This window comes from Macrobrachium nipponense, chromosome 21, assembly GCF_015104395.2.
Source record: "Macrobrachium nipponense isolate FS-2020 chromosome 21, ASM1510439v2, whole genome shotgun sequence".
In the NCBI taxonomy this organism is placed as follows: domain Eukaryota; kingdom Metazoa; phylum Arthropoda; class Malacostraca; order Decapoda; family Palaemonidae; genus Macrobrachium; species Macrobrachium nipponense.
The window spans coordinates 2630993-2653629 of NC_087212.1; the positions used below are offsets into that span (position 1 = coordinate 2630993).

The 22637-nt window shown below is 38.1% G+C and overlaps 1 protein-coding gene across 1 annotated transcript; it reads right to left on the reverse strand.

The window, feature by feature from the left end:
- Window positions 1–4808: 4808 nt before the first annotated feature.
- LOC135197696 (inhibitor of nuclear factor kappa-B kinase subunit alpha-like) lies at window positions 4809–22520 on the reverse strand. Its single transcript, XM_064224716.1, has 15 exons — window positions 22391–22520; window positions 18575–18697; window positions 18067–18284; window positions 17725–17883; window positions 17092–17306; window positions 16748–16864; window positions 15020–15149; window positions 13193–13384; window positions 12133–12347; window positions 11562–11716; window positions 11210–11390; window positions 10907–11059; window positions 8656–8800; window positions 7939–8120; window positions 4809–7714 (listed from the first exon to the last, which is right to left on the reverse strand). The coding sequence occupies exons 2-15, from the start codon at window positions 18690–18692 to the stop codon at window positions 7534–7536; spliced, it is 2361 nt and encodes a 786-aa protein (XP_064080786.1). The 5' UTR covers window positions 18693–18697; window positions 22391–22520; the 3' UTR covers window positions 4809–7533.
- Between the last annotated feature and the right edge of the window lie 117 nt (window positions 22521–22637).

The window sequence follows — 22637 nt, forward strand, 5'->3', positions numbered from 1 at the left end:
CTCTCGGGTCTTCTACTAAGGAGCAGAAGTTCTCTATCCTCTTTGACAGGAACGTCGCAAACAAATCTATCTGCGGCCTCCCCCACAGGTTCCACAGACTTTGGCAGACTTGCTCGTGCAGAGTCCACTCCGTGGGGAGAACTTGTTTCGTCCTGCTGAGCCTGTCTGCTCTGATATTTCTTTCCCCTTTCACAAATCTGGTCACGAGGGTAATATTCCTCTCCTCCGTCCATGACAACAGCTCCTTCGTTATCTCGAATAGGGAAAACGAGTGCGTCCCCCCCTGTTTTTTGATGTAAGCCAACGCCGTAGTGTTGTCTGCGTTGACTTGAATCACTTGATTTCTTACTTCTGACTCGAAGAATTTTAATGCCAGAAACACTGCATATAGTTCTTTGGCATTTATATGCCAATCTCTTTGTTCTTTCTTCCATTTGCCAGAGACTTCTCTTGCCCCTAGAGTCGCTCCCCATCCCGTTTCTGAAGCGTCTGAGAACAAGATTTGGTTTGGGTTCCGAACCTCTAGGGACACTCCCTTGTTCTCTTTGAGTGGGAGCAGCCACCACTTTAGGTGTTTCTTCACCTCTAATGTTACCGGAAACGTGTCCGACAGATGGCCCTTCTTCCAAGTCCAAGATCTCTTTAGGAAGAATTGTAGAGGCCTTAGATGAAGTCTTCCTAGGGATACAAATTGTTCCAGGGAAGAAAGAGTCCCTAGAAGGCTCAGCCACTCCCTGGCTGAACTCCTGTCTTTCTTTAGGAAGGATGTAACTTTCTGAATCCCCCGAAGAATCCTTTCTTGGGACGGAAAAACCCGAAAATCCCGAGAATTCATCTGAATCCCCAAATAAACTATATCCTGACTGGGGGTCATCTGCGATTTCTCGAGATTCACGAGAAGTCCTAATTCCTTTGTCAATTCTAATGTTTTCTTCAGATCCTCCAAACATTGTTCCTGGGATTTTGCTCTTATCAGCCAATCGTCTAGGTACAGAGAGACGCTTATGCCTTCCAGGTGTAGCCATCTGGCTACGTTCCGCATCAGGTACGTAAATACCTGTGGCGCCGTGGAGAGGCCGAAGCACAAGGCCCTGAACTGGTAGACTTTCCCTTGAATCACAAACCTGAGATACTTCTTTGATGACGGGTGAATAGGAACGTGGAAATATGCATCTTGTAGGTCTAGAGAGACCATCCAGTCTCCTCTTCGCAGGGCTGAAAGTACCGAGGCAGAAGTCTCCATCGAGAACTTTTTCTTTTCCACATATTTGTTCAGAATGCTCACGTCCAAGATGGCCTCCATCCCCCGGATGCCTTTGGAACTAAAAACAGGCGGTTGTAAAACCCCGGAGAGGAAGGATCCTGAACCTCTTCTATTGCCTCTTTGCCCTTCATTCCTATCACCATCTGAAGAAGTGTCTCCCTCAGAACAGGGTCCTTGTACTTCGCCGACAGTTCCTTTGGGGAATTCGACAAAGGTGGTCTGTCCTGAAAAGGTCGGCTTCCCTTATCTTCCATTCTCCTACGAAGTTTAGGAGCCTGGCCCCTACAGATGTTTGGAGGAACTTGCTGCTACTTTGACTTCTTAAAAGATCTAAAGGAGGACCTTCCTCGCTTTTCTGCTGTCTTCCTTTTCGTTGGAGGACGAGAGGTGGAACCTCTCCGAAAGGGCACTACCGGAGTACGAGTAGTCTTCTTCGCTACTGGTACTGTTGGTCTCGATTTCTTGGAAGATTGAACTAATAAGTCCTGGGTTGCCTTTTCAGCAAGAGACTTTGAAATCTCCTTCACCAAGTGCGAAGGGAAAAGGTGATCCGAGAGAGGAGCGTATAACAGGGCTGACCTTTGCGAAGGAGAAACCGCTTTGGTTAGAAATGAACCAAATAATGATCTCTTCTTCACTACTCCTGCTCCAAATAGAGAAGACAATTCTCCCGATCCATCCTGAACCGCCTTATCCATACAGGATAAAATGCAATGTAAAACTTCCGGTTCTAAAACATCTGGTTCATTTGCCTTCTTGGCCAGCACTCCAAGGGACCAATCCAAGAAGTTAAAAACTTCTAGTACATGGAAAAGTCCCTTGAGGTGTTGATCCAATTCTGACATGCTCCAATATGCTTTAGCTGTATTCAAAGCATGTCTTCTCGATGCTTCAACCAAGCTTGAAAAATCCGCCTCCGCGGAAGATGGAAGCATAAGCCCCATCGCTTCCTCTGTCCTGTACCATATTCCCCTCCTACCTCCGAGCTTACATGGAGGAGTGCAAAAAACTGTCTTCTGAGCTTCCTTCTTCACCTTCATCCAATTATTTAAAGATTGAATAGCCTTCTTCATTGATATGGCTGGTTTCATTTTTAAATACGAAGACGATTTAGGAACCTTCGTACTAGAAAATAGAGATCTCGGGGAAGGAGGAGCTGCAGGGCTTAGAGAGTCTCCAAATTCTTGTAGGAGAAGAGAGGCTAACACTTTGTAGTTAGATACCCCCTCATTGTTCGGAGTTTCTTCCTCCGACACTTCATCCAACTCCATCCTAGAAGGAGAGCGAGCTCTTTTATTAGATTCTTTGTCCGTAGACATATTCCCTATAGGAGAAATACTCCTAGAAGGAGAGAGACTGACAGTTCTCCCTTTCTTATCTACCAAAACATCCTGAGACACGGAGGTTGAAACCGTAACCTTCGATGTACCAGGTTGCTTCCTTGCATCAGGGTTTTTACTTGTAGGAGACTCGCTATCCGAAGACATTACATGAAAAGATCTTCTATTACCCCTTATCACTTCTCGCTCTTGCCGCTCTTCATGATCAGCTGGCGCCTTGCGCCTGACTGGCGCTTCGCGCTTGGTTGAATCTTCTCGCGCGGCTGGCGCCTCACGCTCGGCTAGCGCTTCGCGCCTCGCTGGCTCCTCTTGCGCGGCTGGCGCCTCGCGCTCAACTCGCGCTTCACGCCTGGATGTCGCTTCGCGGCAGTCTATCGCGTCCCGTCTGGCTGGCGCTTCGCGCCTGTATGTCTCTTCTCGGCCGCCTGGCGCCTCGCGCCTGGCTAGCGCTTCTCGCCTGGTAGGCGCTTCTCGGCAGTCTGTCGCATCGCGCCTGGCTGGCTCTTCGCGCCTGGCTGGCGCTTCGCGCCTGCTGGCGCTCGCTCCTGATGGGCGCCTCGTCGCCTGATTGTCTCTTCCTGCTTGTAGGAATTCTCACGCGCGGCTGGCTCCTCGCGCCTGGCCAGCTTCTCGCGCCTAGTCGTCTCCTGCGATGTCGGATAGGGCCTGGTTGCCGCGTCGCGCCTGATTGGAGCCTCGCGCTTACGTGTTAGCTCTTTGCGGCTGACTGGCGCTCCGCGCCTGGCTGGCGCTTCGCGCTCGGCTGGCGCTTCACGCCTGGCTGGCGCCTCGCGCCCCGAACTCGCGGGTCTGTGAAAAATAGACCCTTCATCCGAAGAAGAATCTTCTTTTCTGGGAGGTTGATAGTAAGGGTTTTTTGACTTCTTCACAGGAAGATTTACATCCTTTCTTCTTGGAGGATCTCTCGAAAGAACCCCGACTAGAGAAGCAATAGACTCTTGCATATCTTTTAATATCTTCGTCGTTTCTTCTCTCTGGTCTAAACGAGAGGAAGGAGAGCCTCCTTTCTCCATTCCCCACAACTTATCGGGAGAAGCCAAAACCTTTGCTTTCTTATTCTCTGTCGGAGAGTCCTCCGAAAAACGTTCCGGACTCGAGTTTATGCCCGATTCTTCCCAGATCCTCTTCAATGGACGAGAACGATCCGCTGATCTCCATCCTCTTTTAGGTGAGGAATTCTCCGATGACGAAAAACATTCACGTAGAACGCTTTTTCTACTGCGTTCTCTGGCAGTCTGTGACGTTACAGATTCTGCCGAAGAGACGTCTGACTGGTGGGGATCCTCCATAACCTCCGTAAGGCTTTTGACATTCCTTCTCCTCTGGGCTTGGGAGCTTGAAAGAGGTCTAGGCCTGGGAGCGTTGTGAAGCCAATCAGACGCCTCCTCCACTTCACTGGGGAAATTCACATCACTTTCCACAGCACTACTTTGCTTACCTTCTATGGCAGCCATTTTACGCTCCATTTTCATAAGCGCAGCTTTAAGGCTTGCTATCTCCGAAGCAGAGTCCGTAGGATCTGCATTCGGAGAATGACCTGAAATATTACAAGGAGCGTTCATAATGTTAGAGGAGGGTACAATATTACTCACCAAACCACTTGAAGATTGAGAGCTAGGCTTGGTTTTGGAAGATGACTTCCTTAACCGGTCTTTCTCTAATTTCCTTAAATAAGAAGTTAGAGACTTCCACCCTTCAGCACTCAAACTCTCACATTCATGACAAGTGTTATCCATCGAGCATTCATACTTCCTGCATCTTTTACATACAGTGTGAGGATCAACCGAAGCTTTCGGCATTCTCACCTTGCACCCTTCATTCACACACATTCTCACCACACTTCCAGAATCAGACATCATGATGAAAATTCTAAGCCAAAATCCAAATAACGATCCACAAAAGCGTATGCCAGTACAACGATCCAAATACGTCACCAAAGGGTCCAAAACGATGATCAATTGTATCCAAAAACGAAATCCAGCCGGAGATACCAACAACGATGTTGCCAGTATGGCCGACAGAAAAAATCTGATGGAAAACGGGAATGGGCTTCCTATTCCCGCCACCCAGCGGCGGCGCGGTGGATCACCTGACCTACCTGTAGCGTGTGCGCGAAATTCGAAATTCTGTCGGCGCGACGGAGTCAATAGCTATGTATATATCTGACAGGTAAGTTGAATGTATAAAATAAAATTTTACCAACTATTATTAATGTTAAATAGTTTAATACGACCACCAAGTTAAAAAAAGACTGAACCTTCAAAGGCTTTTTTCACAGCCTTTATGTTTCTAAACAATAACTAACATTTAATCTGGGTCATACCAGACTTCAGAAATCATCATCATCCAAAAAGTGGGTTAAACATTTTATTCATAACCAGTTGATATTTGCTTTTACATTTAAAATTATCTCGTTATCAAAATGGTTTTGCCTTATATTCAGCACTGTATGTCACTGTTCCAGGCTACATTTCATGAAGTTTAGCCTAATCTATGAAAACAATTCAACTGGAATCAAAGTGGTGAATTACTTTCAAACATCAGCTGTATAACAAGTTACTTTCAGTATCTGACATGAATTTCTAGTCTCTTATTTGACTTGTTTTCCAAGATTTCTAGTTTCTCTCTTATTTGACTTGTTTTCCAAGCTAACTTTTTTCTAGACATCTGGAGAAACCAGTATTCCTGTACCCTCTTGGTCCCAAAGGTTCTAGATACGAGGCTTCCGTACTTGGCTACTCAAACCAGGTGATTTGAACACAGTACCCAAACAGTGAGAAAACCTACGTCACACCACTCCAGAAATTTATCTGTTGATGTAATCTGTTCCTTCCATCTCTGAGGGCTGAATACATTAGAACTGCTAATTCCTACAGAGGAGCAAGGAGAGCAACTAACACTACCAGCTAAGTGTTTTTAAATCTATACAGGGTAACTAGAATTATCCAAGAAATATGACCTCCAAAAACAGAATGGGAACAAAAATGATGCCACAGCACTTGCAAAAGTTCAACTAGAAGAATGGATGAGTACATGGACTTAAATGCAAGGAAGGGACAGCATATTAAAATATAAAAATAAGTTTTGAAAACACAAGCCTACATACTTGCAGAAGATCCTAAAAGCAAGAAGGAATAATAGGCCAAAGCAGGTCACTACTCACATGCATAAAAATAAATCACACTGATGATGTCACACACCTAATCTATCTATAATAAAATAAGAATGAATAATAATTCATTATATTACAGCACACAAATAAATCTAACCACAGTCGAACAAATGGAAAAAATAAATTTATAAACTTTTACATCCACAACATTAACACATTTTCAAATTGCATATCAACTGATACTATTCAACAGCACATTGCAACTTATGACCATATCAAATCCTAATAAAACCTCTTTAATAAAAGTAACTGATACAGATACTGACAATAAATATAAGGCCTTCAGACAATTTAAAGTGACAATGACAAAATGCCAGAAAGCCACTCTTAGGCACTTAAATGCATAAATGATTTTCAATAAGAAGCAACAAAATACACATTGTGAGGAACAATAATTGAGGTACTGTACTTGCTAGGTACTGGATAAACATTAAAAAAATTAAGAGCACTGTCACAAGGTAAAATTCACATAAACAGTTTATTATACTTCATGTTTGACTGGTGCTGCCCATCTACCTGGTTTTACATCCTCCAAAAAAAGAATCACTTAACCAGTCTTATTTAAAGTTAACAAGATATTGCCAGCAATATGTATAAATTTTTCTAATTAATAACTATATCTTTATGTAAATAAAAAATATGTCAATGAAAATATTCATGCAAGATACCACCATCTGAATTGATAAAAGCTCTACACAATTTTTATACACTACGAGACATCACAGAATTTTATGTTTCCTTCGGTGAGGCAAGTAAAGAATGGCTGCATGAGAATATTATCAAGGGGAGAATCTTATCAATAAATAAATAGTTTAGGATAAAATGTAATATACTGTACCCTATTTTGTCGCTACAGGAAAGTGTCACACACCAGACTAGTCAAAACTATGCCAGTACTAATACAGGAAGAGAATAAATATACCTAATGACACTAATTTTAAGATTTATTTCTCTTACGACAAAATAAAAAATCTGATATTTAAATTAAGTTCTAAAAAGTATTGGATTGACAATCATACCACCATTATATATGTAATTAAGTTTTAGCACCAAAGTAAATAAACTTGTACTTACTAAGCATGCACTGAAAATATACTTACAATCAACATAGCACAATTTGAAAAGAGATTTTTAAAATCTGAGGTGAAAAATAAGACTTAAGCCTTCTGTTCAAATTTTAGGAGATGAATTTCATTCAGACTTCATAGCCTATTACTTTAAATTCAAAGATCTGAATCTGTTTATAAAGCTGTTGCTAGATACTACCCATTTTATATAATATAAAAAATATCGATCAAAATGTCATGGATTAGAAAAACTACAGGAATTACCAACCAGGTAATCCCTTATAAAAACAGATGAGGTATAATAAAAAGAAAGGTTCCTATTCTCCGTTTCAAAAAAAAATTCTACAGGCTACGCCATTTAAACCACAAAAATGAATGCGAACAGGCATAATATAATGCTTCTTAGTTCTGAACCCATTAAAGAAAGAAAGATGCATTACAATGGAAAGGTAAAAAGCTTCTACCTAAAAAGTACTGACAAAGAAACTTTCTTTGGATTGACAAGAGGCCAATCCTTTGATCTACGACAGTTGATATCTAAAAATGTATAACTCTTTCCCAGTGTGACCTTTGACACACAGTCTTGTTACCACATAAAAATATAGAGCCCTGTAATGTCTCATGAAAAAAAAAATTTTGTATATAATAAATTCATAAAATTATACTATACTATAAAGAAGTCTCTGTTGCTCCTTTCTTAAGTGGAGACATTGAAGGTGATGATGAGCCTTCCATCTCCGGGGAATTTACAAAGCCATCGTGCTGAAGTGGCGACACTAGGAAGCTTGGAGATTTGGCCTCTCCTACGACCAAACTTGTGTTAAGGTTTCCTGATAATATTTCTACCATTCTGAAAGAGAAAACTTTCTCATTAGACTATAATTCTTTGTAGCCTAACATTTATAATCTATTCATCTATTCATTTATTATCAAAGCCAATACATGCAAAGTGAAATGAGCCTAAGACTACATAGAAAGCATCAACTGCCTCAGAATCAGATACCCTCAATGAGTAATTTAATATAATAAAGACTTCTAGATGGCTCATTATAGAAAAAGAAACTGGTTACTCACTGACAACGTAGAGCGCGATTCTCAGCTATCAGAGCACCCGATTCCTTTCCAGACTTTTCAAGCAGTAAATCAAGAGATATGAGGGATGCCGGCGATGGAGGCTTCTTTGGCAGGTTCGCTGCATTGGGGAGAGGGAGCATTTGTGGCGATGTGGGCGTAGTTGCAGCTCTGCTGTGGTTAATCTGTTGATTCGACAAATTAATCAATAGCAATTTGATAACGACATAAAAGAAAAATGTTCATACTGTTAAATATCTGATCATAAACTAAGAAATTATCAAACAAAACGACGTAAGAGATGTGTATCTGGCAGTGCATGAGACATTGTAAAGACTGACAGAGGATTCATGAGACCAGAAATGGGAAAATTTTGTTTTTTCTCAGTTTCTGTTTAAAGACCTATCTGTTTAAAAGATGTGTGCACCTATAGGTTAAGAATTACAAAAACTAGAAAACATGCAAATCTGTATAATTACCCAACAACTAATTGCACAATTTGTTTATATGAAAGCTCTTTAAGCATAGCATTTACTGGTAACATCAAATTTTCTCAACTCATCCACCAACTTTATATGATACTTTCATTACCTGCAAATTTCCATAAATATCACTTGAGAGAGAGAGAGAGAGAGAGAGAGAGAGAGAGAGAGAGAGAGAGATAATCATGTGTTATGAGGTGCATATGTTTTGCACTGAATAAAAGAATAAAGCTGTTACCGCAATTTCCATGATTTTCCAAATATCCTTTTGACGCTGCTTCTGGAGGGATGAAATGTGTTGGGCTGTTCTGGCACAATCCTGCAGCACTGTTTCCAAAGGAGTGGCAAGGGCAGTAACTTCCCCACAACTTTCATTTTGTTTCCTGAAATGAGATCAACAGTGATCATTAAACACAAACCAAAGATACATAATTTTACACAATAAATATCACTGCTATAAACAGACTTATTTTACTAAGATGTAAACATTCAAATTTTATTACTTCACTTTCATAGGGAGTAAGAAGGCTTGAAATGCAGAAGACTGAAAAACAAAATTATTTCCTATAATATAAAACTGATATATATATTTACTAGTACAACAAATAAATCTCTATTCTTTTAAAATACTTCCCAACATTCACAATTATAAAGGTAAGTGCAAAACCTGGTTCATACACACTAGTGGTTACTGGATAGAAATATCAAATTACAGAAGTACATCATCAGTGAAGGTATTTTCCATGTTCAATGTATCTGCCTTTACCAATTTCATCATCATCATCATCATCAATGTTTTCAGCTAATGTCAGTATACCCATCTGACTCAAATGCTCAACAGTACCTTCACACTAAAGAAATTCCTTGTTATTATCAGTCTAAACAAAATTACCTGTCATTATCGAATAGTTTAAACAAACCAAAGAACAGATGTCATAGGTCTGACCATGGAAAAATAGACAAAATTTAGCACAGCTTTCAGTAACTTCAATATGCCAAAATATGAGTTGAAATTATGAACGAATAGCAGTCTTAAAGTAGGTGAAAAGGTGCTAAGACGTAATATTATGGAATGAGACTACCAAATTCAAGCAAGAAGAGTAAATAAAAAGCTTCCATATATATCAAATGTACAGTTGCTATGAAACAGTGCACTTAGGATTGAAGTAATTAAGCTATATGGTGGAAAACTAACTGAAAAGATATAAAGATAAAGGACGAAATAAAATGTTACTGTTACATGGAATGTAAAGGAAAATATAAGATAAAAATTAGTTAAAAAGTTAACAACAGCAAGAGAAAAGTTGCCATGAAATTGAACACATCTGCGGAATAATCAGAAAATTCCTACTTTGCAGTAATGGATTTGGATTATTATAATTATATTACAAAGTTAAACCAGACCAAAGGTTAAACTGCCTCATAATCATAATAAGCCATTACTATCACTTTTGGCTACGTTACTCTTTTCCCTTCTTATTGAATGTTCAAACAAGCTCAAACTGAAAGCAGCAGGGTATATACAACAAGAACACCAAAGAAATCATGGAGAAAGCTATGGATTAAGAACTCAATCACACTGAAATTCAGGAAGAGAATAAGATCAAGGAAAGTGGAAGGAAACTGTTACACATCTATATAATGCTAATTGCTAATATAGTACTGTACTAAGATTCTGTTTAAAAAGACCACCATGTCAACTCTTTAGACTCCCATATGGCTAACCAAAAGATGTGAAAACTGAGGCAAGGTAAGTTTAAGAAGTTGAACAGTTAGGTGCTAAGAGATTAAGGGGTATAAGAAAAAATAGGGGTCAGAGAGCAATGCAGCTGGGGCCAAAGAGATGCTGCAAAAAAAACCTCAAGTACCACCTACAGTGTGTAGAACAAGGCACATTGTGTATGATAGCCCCTAGAGAATCTTGCAGGCAAACTTGAAAGAACATTAATGGTGAAGGTGACAACTGTCTCTATAACGTACCAGGAGGGAATTTTTTTTTCTTTTAAAGAGATTATAGCACTACCTAAAACTGCATTCTGGGAATGTCTCACTTCAATATCATCACTCATGGATAAGTAATGTACAGTATAACTTTAGAAAAAATCTAATCGTAAGAGGCTCCATTGCTATTACCAGGGTTAAACCATCAAAAAAATTCTTGAGCAAAACTGAGCAAGACATATTACAATAACTAGAAAGTGTCTGTCATTTGCAAACTTCCTGTGGCAGGATGCAAAATGGTACCAATTAAACATTAACAATCTGTACAGTAACAAAATATATCATAATATTCAAAAATGAACAAAGGACTGTTTGTTGGCATCATAATACACCAAGTGATTCCAACTAAAGGATGTACAAATTATTGAAGAGGCTCAACAACTTTTAAATAAAGATAACACTAAGCTCAGATATAGACACTAAAACCAAAACTTCGTTCTAGAAATTAAAATATAATATGTTTAAGCATATTACACTGGTAAACATACTCTATGTGCTTGTAGAGATCCTGCTGAAGTCTATCACGCTTCTTTAGAGCTTGCAGTAACAACTTGCACATTTCTGTATTATCGTGAGGATTAGCACGTTGTTCCTTATTTCGACGACGCAAGTTGCAATAGAGCTCTTCTCCAGTGGCCAGCCTGTAAAGCATGTTAACACAGTAATATTTAAGTAACTTGATATTCTACCAAAGCTAAGTATACACTGAAAACTATAAAGCTGATAAAAAAGGTTATTCACTGACTTGTTCCTATGAGTACAACTGCCACAGGTTCTTTAATACAACTTACGCCACATCTAAAGAATCACTAGCTCTAGCTCTTGCAAAAGGAGAGCACTGCAGCTCTAGTATCCTAGTGTTGAGGGCTGTGAGTGACCCCTCCAGCTGCTGCACACGCTCAACAACAGCATGAACCTGACGAAGTGTTACTTCTCCCATTTCTCGCCATCCACTGTATAGTTTCTCAGATGCTACAGGAAAAATGAGTTTCAAATTTTAAATGTCGCAAAACATCAAATAAAAGACCTGTATATTGACACATTGTAAAACCAAATACAGTGGCTACTTATCAACCATATCATTATATAATTCACAATATAAAAAAATATATAAATTAAATATTCATGCAAATCAGAACTCACTCAATCGTCCTGATGAGGCCTGCTCATCGTAGTAATCGAGATCAGTATTCAATGCCTCCATAAATAAGTGATGTCTCGCTTGCAACTTTGCGATATCGCTAAGCATTTTTTGACCTGTCTTGGTCAACTGTGCATGGCCAGACATCAGATGAAGCCTGAAAAATGAACAAGCAATAACAGTTAAGTTTATGAAAGAATTAAATTAGATAGCATAGCCCTCTGTAGTTACAAAATTCTGGTCAAGTATTTGTTATGAAGTGTTCAACAGTAAGAGCTCATGACTACTTATTATCCTTGGGTAATTTTGCATTGGTGGTTAATGAACTAACAAGTCTCTAATTTTTTCCGTGTTAATAACAAGAAGTAAACTATGGCCAAGATTGCTTCTGTAACCCCAGTGTTAATACCCACTAGTGTTCCAAAACAAAAAAACAGCTCTAAAAAAAAAAAAAAAAAAAAAGGGTAGTGGTCACATTTGCCATGATCAACATGGTGACCAGCACTGATGCAAAAACTTTTTCCATAAATACAATACATTACAAACATTAAAATACTGTGACAGTAAACTTACATTGAAACTTTCTGAGACTGAGTGAGTAACGTCAATAATCGAGCTTCACGATGAAGAAAGAAAACAGCATGAGCCCACATTCTTCGCTGGGTCTGATAGTCTACTGTAGTTCGAGGTTCTCGGAGCATTGCTTCCACCAACGGTGGGAAATGTGGGGGAACCTGTGGTCTCGTCATACCCTCGGCAAAAACGTACATTAACCACTCATCTTCGTCCTGTGAATTTATTACTAATGATACAAATCCAAATATCAACCAATCTTTGGAAACAATGTCAACACTGCATATCAAGGCTCTTCTGCAAAGACTTTTGTAAAATTTTGACACTGCATTGATAATGATTACATAACCAAAGCCATATTAATGGTTTAAGAATAAGTTTCACAGAAAAAAAAATTCTTCCAGCTTTATTTTCACTGATCTTTAAATAATACTTGACATCTATTTCCCGCTTTCTAATCAGAATTTAATGCCTCTACCAGATGACTTCTTTCCGAGCAATTAATCATGTTATCAATATTTTTATGATTTTCATTGAAATATCGGTATCTGTCTGTAAATTGCTAGTACCACAGAAGTTAAGCTTACTGTTAACAGAATTTTACACATTAACCAGAAACTAGTTTTGGAACAATGTACAAAACAGTATACCAATTTTTATGACAGATCTAAATTTCTCATTGGGCTATAGCTCCAGAATCCTGACAAAAACATTAAAAGTACAGTCACTTAGTACACCTACATATGATGTTCTCACTGTTTTTAAGTGACATAGTTTTAAACTATCCTTACTTACTTAAAATATAAAACAACCTGTATATGACTACATTTTAAGACATTTGAAAGCATTTTTATCTATATGTGCAATACCATTGAGAATAAAATCACTACCCTTGTTCCCAGTATGAGCTTACTGCTTACTCATTCATGATATTTAAGGTGACTGTATTCAAATGCCGCCCAAAAACTTTCCACTGCAAAATAAAAAAATCAAACTAAAAACTAATATAAAACCTTACTACGACTAGATAACATATTCTAAAATATGATAATGAATTTACCGGAGGAGCCCAGCACTGTATCGCTGATCGTGTAGCATCAGGTGGTTGTCCCCTGGGTAGTAATAGATGCTGGTCTTCTATAGAGACTCCACTGTCTCGTGCAACCCACTGCTGGACTTCCGATAAGGATGTGGTTTCTTTCACTTCGTACTCCAGAATACGACAAAGGTCTACAACAAATATCTTGATCATCTGAAAGAGGCATTCTTTGTACGTATTACTTATTTTCAAAGACAAGAGCGCAGCATCTCCATACAAAGTTTAGGTATATCTGATTCACCAGTACAAACCTATTGCTTTTATTTGTACGGTAGGTCCATGTGTAGTAAACAATACGATGTCGGATGTGAATTTCAGGTGGTTTCCCGCCAACAAGAGATGAATCATGGGGAAAACAATAATGGAATTTCAATTATATATTTCATACTTTGGATTTTAATTATTCATAATAAAGAAGTGTAACCCGACCATTTCATACTTCAAGGCTTTCTTTACCCTACTCCAGAAGCAGCTGATTAACCCATTTACTGCCTCAGTCAGAAATACTTAGTTGAAATAACTGACCTGGAAAGGATTAAACTATAGCGCACAACTTCAAAATGATTAGAAATACTAGGGAAAGGAATAACTACTCCAAAAATGTGAAGAAAGTTAAGCAACCATTATAACGAACAGTAAGCAGCTTAACAAAACAAACTTTAAAAATAAAGATTACTACATAAGAAAAGAAGTTTGAGAAGAAAACAAATGCTAGTCTGTTTTAGTGCAAAAAAAACAAAACTAAAAAAAAACAGTTGTTTGGGTGGGCAGCAGTTGGATAAATTACAAAACCTTCACCAACAAAAAAATTTCTACACATTTAATTTTATTTGGTTTAACGGGAAAATAAATGGAACAAAAAACTTCAATAAATACTACAAACACCTGAAAGGCAATGAAAACAATAACAAAACAAACAAAACAAAGATTAAAAGGTACAAGTCTAGTAACAAGTACCAAGCTGACTGCAGACATCATTAAAATAGTTAAGTCAAGAGATGTGAGCTTTCAGCAAAAGAGACAAATACGTAGCTCCTCCTACATTAGAAGGTTTCAGCCCATTTACAATTATTTTGTGATTCGGTGGTCTGTCAGCTAATTCAGGTATATCAGTAAAATTAATTGGTTTGGGAATCATATGAACACAGTACGTAATACAAAACACTACATAATTTTTCATAAGGAAGTAAAATATACATATCAACTAAATATCATGTACCTGCTTTATCTCTTATTACAACAAATAACTTTCAATCAAAAACGAATACACGGGTAGATAAAAATAATTTACAAAGAAAATTACAAAACAAAGTCTCCACCATATTTTTAATCAACATACCCTCTCACTATTACGATGAAAAATGAAATAAAGAATGCTGTGCTCTTAAAACTTCAAGTTCTGACCCACAAATTGGTCTCCAGTCCAGGTTTACATTTATGCGTGGTTTAATTACCTGCTCTTACTGTCTAAAGTGTACTGAGCCTTCATAGATTGTGTTTAAGATATATCTTTAAAATTTGTTGCTTCTGTTTCACCAACATTTATTTACTTTGACTGATTTTGAATCTACTTGCACAAGCTACTGTTAACCTTGACTTCAAACATAAAAATGAAGGCAGTAGCATATTGCAATATGGGTCAGCAATATAACATACCCTATATGTATGTCGGTCTTTTTTTTTTGGCTGGGCATAAGTCACTCAGTGAAAAGAACTATACTATAATACAGTACTATAGGGTAACCAAATAAACATGACACTTTCAAACCCTCAGCATTCTTTCCATACCTTTCTGTTGAGTACATCATTGATCATGTTGAAAGCCACAACTTGTTTACTTCCATTATCACCTTCAATGTGACCTCTGAGTACTGGATCCCACTCAAGCATGATACGAAGCCAATCCTCCACTCTCGCTCTGATTGGATGAAAATAATATAGCATGTTTACAAAACTAACAATCTAACAGCACTTCTTACATAATTAAGAGTTTGAAAATAAAGCCAAAAGAGTAAGTTGTCTAGTTTTCACATACATTTTTCCAAACCTCTCATACAGTGTTGGAATTACTTTCCTGGTCCTGTAATGTGGAGAATGGCAATGTTTTATGAGAATCACAATGGACTGTTTCTTACTAATAAGTATCAGTCACTAATTACAGGCAGTCCCCGGGTTACGACGGGCTCGGCTTACAATGTTTTGAGGTTAAGGCGCTTCTCAATTATATTCATCAGACATTATTTCCAGGGTTACGACGCATGTTCCAGGGTTACGACGCCTACAACGCTGATCTGGCAGATGAAATATGACACCAAAAATGCAAAATAATCAATATTTGAGGGTTTTTTTATGAAAAATGCAATAAGAATGCAGTTTACATAGTTTTCAATGCACCCAAAGCATTAAAAGTAAGGTTTTCTTGGGATTTTTGATGATGTTACGGCTTACGACGCGTCTGAAGAACAGAAACCCCCGTCGTAACCCGGGGACTGCCTGTATTATTATTATTGTTATTATTATTAAGTAGTTTAATAAGACCTACTTAATCACTCTTTCAGACATTCACAAACAAATTGTTCTTAAATGGTAAGTGAAAAGGAAGCAAGAAAAAGTTGAAGAAGTTAAGCTACCAAAGTGGGAAGAGACCAAAGTAAATGAATGAAAAGTAAAAGGTAGAGAGCAATGTAGCTGGGCAAAAGGGCCATTGCAAAGAACCTGGAACAACGCAGCATTCCCCAACAGGGAGCAAGTGATATACAGTGGACCCCCGTATTCGCGTTCTCCAGATTCGCAGACTCACACATTCGCGGATTTCTCTCGGGAACGTTTCCCTGCATTATTTGCGGAAAATTCGTGCATTCGCAGTATTTTCTATGATAAATATCCACAAAATTCCTGGGGTTTTTTTTATGAATTTCATCATAAAATGCACTTTTGTGATAAAACTATTAAAAAAACCATGTAGGAAAATTTTTAGTGGGTTTTTCTTGAGTTTTAACTAACAAAATAGGCTGTTTTTAGCATTTTTATAGGGGTTCCAAACATTCGCGGGTTTCTAACTATTCACGGGGGGGTCTGGTGCGCATCCCCCGCGAATACGGGGGGACCACTGTACAGTAAATACACTATATCTGGTGTCTCACAGACAAAATACAACCTACAATTACCGAATGCCCACCGAATTGAAATCTGTGGAAAACAGTAGTCTGAACTTTCTGAAAAGAAGCAAACTGAGAACTTTAGCCGATTCTGCATTGTCTCAATGTGTTATCAATTCAGAAAAGCTTGAAAAACTTAACACAATCCATACTTCAATCTTCTAGTATATGGATAATAAATATGAAATATAAAATACTGTAAATTACTGCTATCACAATTAAAATATCACAAATTTTCTCAGTAATTTATATTATAAATTTCATAAATATAAAAGTTTTTTTATAATTATAATAGGTGACAATTTCTATTCATGTAGGAGCAACTAGGGAATAATTATACAGAAATACAAGTTCTTACTTTAGTGGTCCTGAGATATGAATTTCTGGAAACATGTGGGCAGAAAACTGGACATCTCCATTTCGACCTTCGTACACACAAACATGGTGTGACTGCTTCGTCCGGACACGTTTCATCCTGATAGTAAAATACATAATACAGAATTATTTGACTGGCTAAAACTGCCATTATTGCTACAACATTATTTAAACACGCTACTGAATGACATATCCAAACTCAATTGGTTTGTGTAAAGGATTTAATTCTTGCATTATGGTTGAAAAAAAAACAGAGAAAACAATTTGGACAAACAGATGATAAGAACTATCTATGAAAATACAAACCAATTAAAAGAAATTGCTTACCATTCAACTGGTGTCATATTAGGAAGAAAAGGTCTGACTCCAGTGATGATTTCGTGAGTTACAAGACCTAGACTCCAGTAGTCCACAGTACAAGTGTACCTCTTGCTCAAGAAGAGCTCTGGTGCCAGGTACTGTAATGTACCTACAAACGAGGTACAGACACTGGTTTGGTCTAATTCTTTCGCATAGCCAAGATCGATGAGCTTATGCACTGTCTGCGAAATAACAATTTGGAACTAAAAATTTTGCCTTACATACTTGGCAAAAGTAAGAGCTAGTTTCATTGTCTGATTGTCTGTAACTGTCAAAAAACAAAAAGCAATACCTGCATTGTTCTCTCTCTTACCCATTTATAGTACTAGGTCCATGTACCCATAAAACCCGTTCAAAGTTTAACAATGTACTATTTGTAAAAACACCATAAGATAGTTACAAATTTCCAACATTTTCAGCACCTCCATTCCAGAGAAATTTAACAATCACATTAAATATTACTACAGCTGCCTATCATCATGAAACATTGAAGTTCAATCACAAGTAACATTCAATGTAACATTCAATGACTTTTATGATATTTTCCAACTTGTTTCCTCAACTGCCCAAATAGATCTTCTCATTGTTATCAGGACATACCTTTCCATCAACATCTTGAAGGACAATATTTTCAGGCTTGAGGTCCCTGTGGATTATTCTCATTGAGTGAAGATACGCAACCGCTTCGGTCATGTCTCTGATGCACGCCCTCACTGCTGCTTCACGCATGCCACAGCAATTTTCGGGTTTGTTTAATACCTGGAAAAACAATTAATACAAAACATGATGCATGTATTGTACATCTGAATGTAATTCATGAAGTTTCCTATATCATACACTCAAGGTACTGAAGTAAATTATTTGTATCTTGACCTCACTTTGATACAAAGAGAGAGTCTCCACCTAAATACAGAGTGAGTCTCAAGCAAGTGGCCAACTTACTTTTCGAAGATCGCCCCCACTACAGTACTCCATGCACAGCATGGGAAGTTCACCAACAGGTCCCTTCAATTCAGGTGGAACTTCAAAGCATTTCACCACAGCCTGATGGTCTAATCGATTCATAATTTCCACTTCTTTCTCCCACCTTTCTACATGTTTGGGAGACAATATATTTTCTGTCCCAGTACCTGGAGTCCCCCACCGGCATTTTTTGAGAGCTAAAATGAGAGGATATGAAAAAACATCATTGAACTAAGAATACTGCTATTGAAGTGAACATTAAAAGTAAGATGAAGCCATTATAGTACAAAGTCTGCATGGATTCTTACAAAAATTATGTATGGTAAAGTATCCAATACTCTGTTGAAGTAATGAACGGTTGAATATTCTAAAACTTAGGTCTAAAAATGTCTTATGGTTTTCAGTTTTCTCCTTCAAAAAGGAATAAAAAAATCTAGCCTTGTCAAAAATACACAGAATACAAGCACTGCTGAAATAGCTTCCTTACCTATAGTTTCTCCCGTGTCATTGTGTCTCCAAAGCGTAACAGTACCAAAACCACCAGTCCCGAGCACTTTATCCTTTATCCAGGGATACGTAGCCGGTTTTTCCTCTGCTGCAGCCATTGCCTCTGAAACATAAAACTACTTCTTAACGACCATCACTGAAAGTTCTTAGTAATTTCCACAGAATAGAAACAAATGCATAACATGAGAAAAATATAAGCTAACAGGACACCCAATAACAATATTGGGAAATCATGGACTAAGAAAGGGAAATGGTGAAGGATACTCAGACACAGGAGAGCCAGTGGTGAAAATATTTATTTGTTACAGTCAATTGTATCTTTCAGCGATTTGCAAATAAGAGCCTCTATGAAGGAGATTCATAATTGCATTGTTTCACCGTACTCCTACAATGCCAAATAAGGTGGTCAAGGCAGTGATATAAAGAAATAAAGACAAACAAGTTGGAAATGCAATTCTTCCCCATACACAAAGAGCAAACTCAACAGCAATCCACAAGCACAGGAGACATGAAGTGGGTGCATAGTCACCCCTGGCTTGCAAACCTACGTACAGTAACTGTGTTTTCTTTGATGCATTATTACACCAAAACACCAACCATACACATGATCATTCAAATTAAAGTTTCAACATTCAGTCAATCAGGCAGAGTGCAGCAAGATATCCATTCCATAGAGCAAGAGTTAACAAGCTTATTACCAAGGTTCAACAATCGATTCAAGTTTCTTTCTCAATTAAGTGACGAATTGTATTCCCACAGGAACAAGCAGGAGTAATCCTATCCTGATGTGCGACACCAAGTAACCCTTACAAATATTTAACTGGATATCAAAAAAGGTCCTTAATTTTCTTCCAACCCAACATAAATTCAATCTTATTTTCATTTAGTTAATTATGTATTTGTAGCCTTAACGTCATCATGATGGAGAAATAGCCCTGGGTGTCAACCACTTGCAGCATACTTGACACACCACTCATAATGATGGGGCAGCAATGTTTTTCAGTACTCCAGCAAAGCTACCAATAAAGCAGGACTTACTTATGCAGACCAACAAAACTGTTTATGTTAAAACTAAGGATATAAGAAGAGACAACTCTTGTTTACATCTTTCACTTATCTTGTTCACTTATCTGTTCATGTCCATACTGAACAAAAAAAGTAGGCATTAGCCTATACGTATATGCAATAAAAGAAAAGATGAAAAAGTTTGAACTTGATGGTCAGTCACAGCACAGGAGCATTTTCAGGTAGTGTGAAAGACCTGTGGACTTTGAGAACCACTATTTTTTATAATTACAATCATTATTAGGGTAAATAAATGAGCGGCAACATAGCGACCACCTCTCTTGGAATGTGGCCACTTCCCGGAGAAGCGCTTGAATTATGCCATTATTTCATAATTTAGGAGAAAACTCTTATTTCGACAGGAGCGTAGAGGTCACAGTGTGCTGCCTGGATGAGCCACAACTCTTGATTGATGCTCATAGCAGCGAATTCAAGTACTTTTCAGCTTTTTCGGGGAGCTTGGCTGCATTCCGGGATCGGTGGCTGTTATGTTGCCACTTGGTCATTTACCCTAAGTGTATTATTAGTAATTAGGGTAGAATATCACAGCAGGCCAAGCAGGCCACCTACAATCAACACCTAGCCACCCTCCGAAAAAGTACATTATAACGCGTCCTGACACCGGAGATGGGCATCAGTCGCGACTTCTTGTTGGTGTGAAAAACGGAGCTAAAGACCTCTACTCTCCTTTCGAAGTAAGTATTTTCTCCAAAGTTAGAAATTAAGGCCAAATTTTAAGATTTAAACAGAGGGTATTGAAAAGGGTGGCCTACTGCAGTGGAAATCTCACCAAAACGCTTTAGAATTTTTACTTACAACTAAAAATGTTTCGAAGATTGACGCTATCTTGATGTTTACGGAGTCGCTTGTGTCAACAAACTTCCCATTTCATGTGCTAAATCTGACACCACTTGTACCCATAGACGCTGGGGCACTTTCATCACAACAATCTAAACCCACCTCTTACCAGCACTTATTCGTACTTATTCAAGGGGACTACGGCATTCTTTGCGGCGTTTTGCGCTCTTCAATTGTTTATCAGTGTTGTCAATTGGTATGTGTTTACCCTCCAAACTAGGTATAAGACTTACACAAAACCGGGGAAATAAGTGAAATTAGCGTATCTATTTGTAGTATATATACATATTAGAGCAATTTTATTCATTACTGCATTACTATGACAACTAGAATTCATCGAAACAGTTTGTAAATGCATCGGCGTATGTGTGACGCTCCACTAGATTGGCAACGATGAGCCATTTTTCCTCACGTCGTCTGCTCGTAAGTATACATCCGAAACATTTGTAATTTTGGGGGTTAATTTGGTTGCAAAAAAGGGATAATGGACATGAATTAAATAAACATTTTGAAGTAGAGTTAAACTAAATATTGAGTAAAGTAAACAATTAAGGGAATAAAGCTTTGCATCTCATAATCAGTGTTGTCATCTTGCTGCACTAACTTTGTTACGGTTTAGAGTGAGTGCTTAGGAAACACGAACAGCAATGTGGTTCGAGTGCACTGTGGAGTGAATTAAGACCAAAATGTGTATAATTACAATCAAATAAGCACTGTGGAGTTTCAGTTGTGATGGCAGTAAGGATAAAACCACTGATTACAAGGTAAGAATGAATTCAGTTCCAACCATAACCCCGGGAATAACAAGTTTCATACTTTCACTAATATAGGCAACAAAATGTTGTTTTATTGTGCTGATTACAACTGCAATCTTGAGTAAGATCAATAAACGTTACATACATACGCTAACATTGTTCAAATGAGTGCTGGGAAGGCTGGGGAAAGATGGTGGCCGTCACTGATGAGAACCGTCCATGCAAAACGTAGCCGCCATATTGGATTTCAAAACTGCCTTGAAAACATATTTTACGAAGAGCTCACATGCTTATTTTAATTCGTATGGGGCTTTCATATATCACAATATGTTGACGAAACTTCAGTCTTTTAAATGGTATGCTTAGAGTTGCAATTGTATTCATGTTTCACCAATTAAATATCGAGTGAATAAGACCCGTCCACCGTGATGAGGGTTGGCCTGTCGTGATATTCTACCCTAGTGACACTACATTTTGTGTATCCAATTAATCAGGAAGATGAGTTTTATTCTTTTATGTAAGTGTCATCAATCTGTCGGCCGGCTCTTCGTTATTGATAAATACCCCATAAAGTTCATCGTAGACGAATCTGTCATTATCTCGTACATTGCGATTAGACCTGGGCTAGGCCTATAAACCACAAAGGGCTTGCTCATTGTGGGAATGTGGGAATGCGGGTGTCAAGTTGGTCCCACCTTCCCCCTCCCAAAGGTATACCTATTGAGCTATGGTGCGACGAAATTAAGCAAAAACCGACTTTATGATGATGACGTAGGCTAGTCTAGGCTACACAGCCTAGACATACCTACAACTACAAAGGATCGTGAGAATACAAAGATACCTAGGAGTATTCGTATACCTACACCCTGGCCTGGTATACCACTACACGTTAAATTAAGCGTAAAGAACGCGTAAATCAACGTTAAATATAACTTTCATAGAATTCAGGTCTAAAAAAAAAATTGGGCCAAGGAAAACTACTTCATTACATTAAATACCAAACTAGATTCCCGACATATTACGTTATATAATTAAAGATTAACCCCTTCCCTTCTTAATTAACGCTCTAAATACACAAATTACAGTTTAGAAAGTATTTTTTTAACGTGAAAACTCACCGAGATCAGACGTCAGACAGGTAAGAAGGGGGACATTTGTTTTGGTTTGATCGTCTTTTGTTTGGCATGTCGGGGGTTCCCCAATAGATAGATAGATGTTTAAGATTTTAATAGATAGGAAGACCGTCCTCATAGCCGCCATATTGACTGGGAATATTTTCCTAGAGTGTATTTCTGCTTTTTTTTTATACCGTCTAATCATTATTTAATTATTCATCGTTATTGTACTTAGTTTTTTATTGTTTTT